Raw genomic sequence first — 8,045 nt, forward strand, 5'->3', positions numbered from 1 at the left:
CTGAAGGGCGATGCAGTGATTCAGGAAGGGGAAATGGGTCGATGATTAGGCCCAAGTCCAGAACACAGAGAGAACCCTTTGGAATGCAGATACTGACTGCCTGCAATGGGAGACTATCCAAGTGAGCCAAGTAGCTATCAGTAGCTATCAGTCTGCTGTAATACTGTAGCTATCAGTCTGCTGTAATCCTATCAGTCTGCTGTAATCCTGAAGCTATCAGTCTGCTGTAATCCTGAAGCTATCAGTCTGCTGTAATCCTGTAGTTATCAGTCTGCTGTAATCCTGTAGCTATCAGTCTGCTGTAATCCTGTAGCTATCAGTCTGCTGTAATCCTGTAGCTATCAATCTGCTGTAATCCTGTAGCTATCAGTCTGCTGTAATCCTGTAGTCTATCAGTTTCTGCTGTAATCCTGTAGCTATCAGTCTGCTGTAATCCTGTAGCTATCAGTCTGCTGTAATCCTGTAGCTATCAGTCTGCTGTAATCCTGTAGCTATCCTGTAGTCAGTCTGCTGTAAGCTATCAGTTTGCTGTAATCCTGCTATCAGTCTGCTGTAATCCTGTAGCTATCAGTCTGCTGTAATCCTGTAGCTATCAGTCTGCTGTAATCCTGTAGCTATCAGTCTGTAATCCTGTAGCTATCAGTCTGCTGTAATCCTGTAGCTATCAATCTGCTGTAATCCTGTAGCTATCAGTCTGCTGTAATCCTGTAGCTATCAGTCTGTCTGCAATCAATCTGCTAATCCTGTAGCTATCGGTCTGCTGTAATCCTGTAGCTATCGGTCTGCTGTAATCCTGTAGCTATCGGTCTGCTGTAATCCTGTAGCTATCAGTCTGCTGTAATCCTGTAGCTATCAATCTGCTGTAATCCTGTAGCTATCAATCTGCTGTAATCCTGCAGTGTGCTGTAATCCTGTAGCTATCAATCTGCTGTAACTCAGGATGAACTGACAGTCTTCGTTTATTATAAGGAGGTCAGGGCCCATATTCATAAAGTTTATCAGAGTAGGACCACTGATCTAGGATCTGTTTAGCCTTTTAGTTCAGAATGAGTAATATTACATGAACAAGGGGAGAGCTGATCCTAGATCAGCGCTCCTGCTCTGAGAGGCTTTATGAATACAGGCCCAGGCTAATTTAGGTCAGGCTCAGTAACGTGATGCTAATATTTCCTGTCAGTGTCTTGGCTCCTCTCAATATTCACATTCTTCTGAAGAATGTGTTGTCTGGGAACACTGTGTCTACCTTCCTCACAGCTCAACACTATATTTCTCATAAGAATATAACCTGCTGTAAAAGTTGGTCTGTTCAGTTGGAATGAGATATTATGTGTCAGGAAGTAAGGATTTTTGAATTCTGTGTGCTGAATGTTTTCATCACACCGACACCACTGTAGCAGCCAGATGGCTTTATGAGCAGGGCCCTGAACTGACCTGAACTGACCTGAACTGAACTGACCAGGAAAAACTCTGATAGGGCCCTGAGTTTTCCTGGTGAGGTCTCTTGATTCATTTTTCTCAAGACAAGTAGAGTAATGTCTGAACCCTCCTGGAGTAGCAGCAGAGTACCGTGGCAGGTACCGCAGCAGAGTACCGCAGCAGAGTGCCGTGGCAGAAAACCACAGCAGCAGAGTACCACAGCAGAGTACGCAGCAGAGTACCACAGCAGAGTACCGCAGCAGAGTACCACAGCAGCAGCAGAGTACCACAGCAGAGTACCACAGTAGAGTACCACAGCAGAGTACCACAGCAGCAGCAGAGTACCGCAGCAGAGTACCACATCAGAGTACCACATCAGAGTACCACAGCAGAGTACCACAGCAGCAGCAGAGTACCGCAGCAGAGTACCACATCAGAGTACCACAGCAGCAACATGATGAGGGACCTTGACCTGAGTTGTCCCTGGGCAGGTCACCCAAATGTTGAGATTTATGAGACTATTGGGCAAAAACAGGATATGTGACTTTTCTTTTCAGAGCGTTCCAAGGAGCCGGTAGTCCAATAGCCAGGTAGCCCAGTAGTCCAGTAGTCCAGTAGTCCAATATCCAGGTAGCCCAGTAGTCCAGTAGCCAGGTAGCCCAGTAGTCCAATAGCCAGGTAGCCCAGTAGCCCAATATCCAGGTAGCCCAGTAGCCCAGTAGTCCAATAGCCAGGTAGCCCAGTAGTCCAGTAGTCCAGTAGTCCAATAGCCAGGTAGCCCAGTAGTCCAGTAGTCCAGTAGTCCAATATCCAGGTAGCCCAGTAGTCCAGTAGCCAGGTAGCCCAGTAGTCCAATAGCCAGGTAGCCCAGTAGCCCAATATCCAGGTAGCCCAGTAGCCCAGTGGTCAATAGCCAGGTAGCCCAGTAGTCCAGTAGTCCAGTAGCCAGGTAGCCCAGTAGTCCAATAGCCAGGTAGCCCAGTAGCCCAGTAGTCCAATAGCCAGGTAGCCAGTAGTAGCCAATAGCCAGGTAGCCCAGTAGCCCAGTAGTCCAATAGCCAGGTAGCCAGGTAGCCCAGTAGCCCAGTAGTCCAATAGCCAGGTAGCCAGGTAGCCCAGTAGCCCAGTAGTCCAGGTAGCCAGGTAGCCAGGTAGCCCAGTAGTCCAGTAGCCAGGTAGCCCAGTAGTCCAATAGCCAGGTAGCCCAGCAGCCCAGCAGCCCAATATCCAGGTAGCCCAGTAGCCCAATATCCAGGTAGCCCAGTAGCCAGGTAGTCCAGTAGCCAGGTAGCCCAGTAGTCCAGCCCGGTAGCCCATGCTGGTAGCCTCCAGTAGCCCAGTAGCCAGGTAGCCCAGTAGGTAGCACAGTAGCCCAGGTAGCCAGGTAGCCCAGTAGCCAGGTGGCACAGTAGCCCAATAGCCAGGTAGCACATAGCCCAATAGCCAGGTAGCACAGTAGCCCAATAGCCAGGTAGCCAGGTAGCCCAGTAGCCAGGTAGCCCAATAGCCAGGTAGCCAGGTAGCCCAGTAGCCAGGTAGCCCAATAGCCAGGTAGCCCAGTAGCCCAGTAGCCCAATAGCCAGGTAGTCCAGTAGCCCAGTTCCCAGTAACCCAGTAGCCCAGTAAATCAGTAGCCCAGTAGTCCAGTAGCCCCGTGCCCAGTAACCCAGTAGCCCAGTATTCCAGTAGCCCAGTAGTCCAGTAGCTGAGTATGTTAATATCTGCTTTTTCTCTTTGTACCTCAGGGAGAATAGGGCTTTCCCGTAGGAGAATAGGGCTTTCCGTAGGGAGAATAGGGCTTTCCCATAGGTAGAATAAGGCTTTCCAGCTGTAAGAATAGGGCTTTCCCTTTCCCACCTGGACAAAAGGAACACCAGAGGGCTTTCTTTCCCATGGGAGAATAGGGCTTTCCTGTAGGGAGAATAAGGCTTTCCAGTGGTGAGAATAGGGCTTTCCCATAAGGAGAAGAGGGCTTTCTTTCCCATACGGAGAATAGGGCTTTCCTGAAGGGAGAATAGGGCTTTCTTTCCCATACGGAGAATAGGGCTTTCCCATAGGGAGAAGAGGGCTTTCCCGTATGGAGGAATAGGGTGCCATTTGGAGACGTATCCTCTAACTGTCTGGCTGCTTGTCTCGTGTCCTGTTTTGTTCCTGTCTGCTTCCTGTTTGTACTGACCCTCCAGGTCTATTCCGTCTAGTAGAAGATTCTCTGCCGTGTTTTGGAGGGGGTTTTCATGGAGAGGTATTTAGGACAGGGGGAAAAATACAGGCTTTTCCAAATATAACGGTCAATTATAATTTTAAACAACTGTTTCTGGAACGTACAGTGTGTGTAACCAACTAAAGGACCCTTTTCTCATGCAGTGGTTTCTTAACAATACCTTTGAGAAATGTATTATATATTTACTGGCTGGCCTATCTAGGGAACGAGTCCAAAGTCATTAACAAATGTAATATAATATTATATAATAATAATATAATATAATATAATATTTACACCGTTTCTGGTTGATTTTCCTCATACCGGCACCTCAGATTTTACAAATGGAGACAGACTGAGGGGGGCAACTTTTATACACCTTTCAGCAACGTGTGTGGCTGAAATAGCCAATCCACTAATTTGAAGGGGTGTCCACACACACTTCTGTATACAATAGTGTACACATTAATACTTGAAATATCTCTGCCATTGAAAAAGTAATGTATCAGAGTATAACTTAATAGTATAGTGGTATACTTAACAGAACTGTCCTCTCCTGTTACATTACCCAGGAAGCACACCTTACTGCTTTCCTCTTAACCTGACCACAGCTATCCCACACTGTCTGTCTGTCTGTCTGTCTGTCTGTCTGTCTGTCTGTCTGTCTGTCTGTCTGTCTGTCTGTCTGTCTGTCTGTCTGTCTGTCTGTCTGTCTGTCTGTCTGTCTGTCTGTCTGTCTCTCTCTCTCTGTGTCTCTGCCTCTGTCTCTGTCTCTGCCTCTGTCTCTGTCTCTGCTCTACCTCTGCCTCTGTCTTAGTCTCTCTGCCTCTGTCTCTGTCTCTGCCTCTGTCTCTGCCTCTGTCTCTGCCTCTGTCTCTGCTCTACCTCTGCCTCTGCCTCTGCCTCTGTCTCTGCTCTACCTCTGCCTCTGCCTCTGCCTCTGTCTCTGTTCTACCTCTGTCTCTGTCTCTGTGTCTGCTCTACCTCTGCCTCTGTCTCTGCTCTACCTCTGCCTCTACCTCTGTCTCTGCTCTACCTCTGCCTCTGCCTCTGTCTCTGCTCTACCTCTGCCTCTGTCTTAGTCTCTCTGCCTCTGTCTCTGTCTCTGCCTCTGTCTCTGCCTCTGCCTGTCTCTGCTCTACCTCTGCCTCTGCCTCTGTCTCTGCTCTACCTCTGCCTCTGCCTCTGCTCTACCTCTGCCTCTGTCTCTGTCTCTGCTCTGCCTCTGTCTCTGCTCTACCTCTGCCTCTGCCTCTGCCTCTGTCTCTGCTCTACCTCTGCCTCTGCCTCTGTGTCTGCTCTGCCTCTGTCTCTGCTCTGCCTCTGTCTCTGTCTCTGTCTCTGCCTCTGTCTCTGTCTCTGCTCTACCTCTGCCTCTGCCTCTGTCTCTGCTCTACCTCTGCCTCTGCCTCTGTCTCTGCTCTGCCTCTGCCTCTGTCTTAGTCTCTCTGCCTCTGTCTCTGCTCTGCCTCTGCCTCTGTCTCTGCTCTGCCTCTGTCTCTGTCTCTGCTCTGCCTCTGTCTCTGCTCTACCTCTGTCTCTGCCTCTGCTCTACCTCTGCCTCTGCTCTGCCTCTGCCTCTGTCTCTGCCTCTGTCTCTACCTCTGTCTCTGCCTCTGCCTCTGTCTCTATCTCTGCCTCTGCCTCTGCCTCTGTCTCTGTGCCTCTGCCTCTGTCTCTACCTCTGCCTCTGTCGCTACCTCTGCCTCTGTCTCTGTCTCTGCCTCTGCCTCTGTCTCTGTGCCTCTGTCTCTGCCTCTGTCTCTGTGCCTCTGCCTCTGCCTCTGTCTCTACCTCTGTCGCTACCTCTGCCTCTGCCTCTGTCTCTGCTCTACCTCTGCCTCTGCCTCTGCCTCTGCCTCTGTCTCTGTTCTACCTCTGTCTCTGTCTCTGTGTCTGCTCTACCTCTGCCTCTGCCTCTGTCTCTGCTCTACCTCTGCCTCTACCTCTGTCTCTGCTCTACCTCTGCCTCTGCCTCTGTCTCTGCTCTACCTCTGCCTCTGTCTTAGTCTCTCTGCCTCTGTCTCTGCCTCTGTCTCTGCCTCTGCCTGTCTCTGCTCTACCTCTGTCTCTGCTCTACCTCTGCCTCTGCCTCTGCCTCTGCTCTACCTCTGCCTCTGTCTCTGTCTCTGCTCTGCCTCTGTCTCTGCTCTACCTCTGCCTCTGCCTCTGCCTCTGTCTCTGCTCTACCTCTGCCTCTGTCTCTGCTCTACCTCTGCCTCTGTCTCTGCTCTACCTCTGCCTCTGTCTCTGTCTCTGCCTCTGCTCTACCTCTGCCTCTGCTCTGCCTCTGCCTCTGTCTCTGCCTCTGTCTCTACCTCTGTCTCTGCCTCTGCCTCTGTCTCTATCTCTGCCTCTGCCTCTGCCTCTGCCTCTGTCTCTGTCTCTGCTCTACCTCTGCCTCTGCCTCTGTCTCTGCTCTACCTCTGCCTCTGCCTCTGTCTCTGTCTCTGCTCTACCTCTGCCTCTGCCTCTGTCTCTGCTCTACCTCTGCCTCTGTCTTAGTATCTCTGCCTCTGTCTCTGCTCTACCTCTGCCTCTGTCTCTGCTCTTGCTCTGCTCTGCCTCTGCCTCTGTCTCTGCTCTACCTCTGCCTCTGTCTCTGCTCTACCTCTGCCTCTGTCTCTGTCTCTGCCTCTGCTCTACCTCTGCCTCTGCTCTGCCTCTGCCTCTGTCTCTGCCTCTGTCTCTACCTCTGTCTCTGCCTCTGCCTCTGTCTCTATCTCTGCCTCTGCCTCTGCCTCTGCCTCTGTCTCTGTGCCTCTGCCTCTGTCTCTACCTCTGCCTCTGCCTCTGTCGCTACCTCTGCCTCTGTCTCTGCCTCTGCCTCTGTCTCTGTGCCTCTGTCTCTGTCTCTGTGCCTCTGCCTCTGCCTCTGTCTCTACCTCTGTCGCTACCTCTGCCTCTGTCTCTGCCTCTGCCTCTGTCTCTGCCTCTGCTCTACCTCTGCTCTGTCTCTGCCTCTGCTCTGTCTCTGCCTCTGTCTCTGTGCCTCTGCCTCTGCTCTGTCTCTGCCTCTGTCTCTGTGCCTCTGCCTCTGTCTCTGCTCTGTCTCTGCCTCTGTCTCTGTGCCTCTGCCTCTGTCTCTGCTCTGTCTCTGCCTCTGTCTCTGTGCCTCTGCCTCTGCTCTGTCTCTGCCTCTGTCTCTGTGCCTCTGCCTCTGTCTCTGTGCCTCTGCCTCACCAGTATCTCTGTGTGATGTCGTGTTGCTGTTTGCCGTTGCAGAGCCCGTCTGGGAAAGAGAGCAGCTGAGAGAGAAGCCAGAGCCAAGGTTAAGGTTTCTGCTGGTGCCAGGTATATCAGGAAACAACCCACTGTCCCCCATCCTATTCCCTATGTAGTGCACTATGTAGGGAATAGAGTTCCATTGGAACTGGGCCTGGGTGTCTGACAGTGGGTTGCCTGTAGTGGTCGTTGCTTTAGTAATTTTATAGAACATTAGTTTAGATGTTGTTTCTACCCAGCTGGTTTGAATTCACTTGTTTACTCATTCTAGCACAAATATGTTGTTGTTCATCTAACTGCAACAAAAAAACAACCTTCCTAGTCACAGAAATGCAACTCAACAAAATATGACTGCAGATTGATTTGACATTTTAAACCACTACATTTTGTTTAAGATAAAATCCTTTTAAGGAAGCACAGGAGGCTAATGAAATGAGGACGGCTCATAGTAACATCCGGAGGGAGTCAATGGAATGGCATCAAACGTATGGAAAACATGTGTTTGATGTGTTCAATCCCATTCCATTGATTCCGGTCCAGCCATTACTTTGAGCCCTTCCTACCCAGTTAAGGTGCCTCCGGCCACCTGTGTCAGGAAGTCCTTCTGAAAATAACATTTAATGTGATTGATGTCAATCTGCCCTCTGATGTTTGAGTCTGCGTCTCTAGTTCAACATTTTGAACTGCAACTTTTGGCATTTCAATAAGGCATGCTTTCAGGAGTGGAACATGACATATCAATCACTTTATAGGCTATAAAGTGTTGCATTGCTCAGTTAGCGTCTGCTGAGTGGTGTGCTAGAACACATACTAATACACATAATACTAATACACATAATACTAATACACATCATACTAATACACATAATACTAATACACATAATACTAATACACATATTACTAATACACATATTACTAATACACATATTACTAATACACATAATACTAATACACATCATACCAATACACATAATAATACTAATACACATAATACTAATACACATCATATAATACACATAATACACATCATACTAATACACATCATACTCATATAATACACATCATACTAATACACATCATACTAATACACATCATACTAATACACATCATACTAATACACATCATACTAATACACATCATACTAATACACATCATACTAATACACATAATACTAATACACATCATACTAATACACATCATACTA

General features: G+C 49.0%; 1 protein-coding gene across 1 annotated transcript in view; it reads left to right on the forward strand.

Moving 5' to 3' along the window:
* The window catches only part of LOC112257198 (lysyl oxidase homolog 3B), a 32,079-nt gene that overhangs the window by 21,468 nt on the left and 2,566 nt on the right, over positions 1-8,045 (forward strand). The window contains 1 exon segment of the mRNA XM_042326219.1: positions 6,842-6,910. Coding sequence (XP_042182153.1) covers positions 6,842-6,910 — 69 coding nt within the window.

Source organism: Oncorhynchus tshawytscha, linkage group LG08, assembly GCF_018296145.1.
Source record: "Oncorhynchus tshawytscha isolate Ot180627B linkage group LG08, Otsh_v2.0, whole genome shotgun sequence".
NCBI classification, from domain to species: domain Eukaryota; kingdom Metazoa; phylum Chordata; class Actinopteri; order Salmoniformes; family Salmonidae; genus Oncorhynchus; species Oncorhynchus tshawytscha.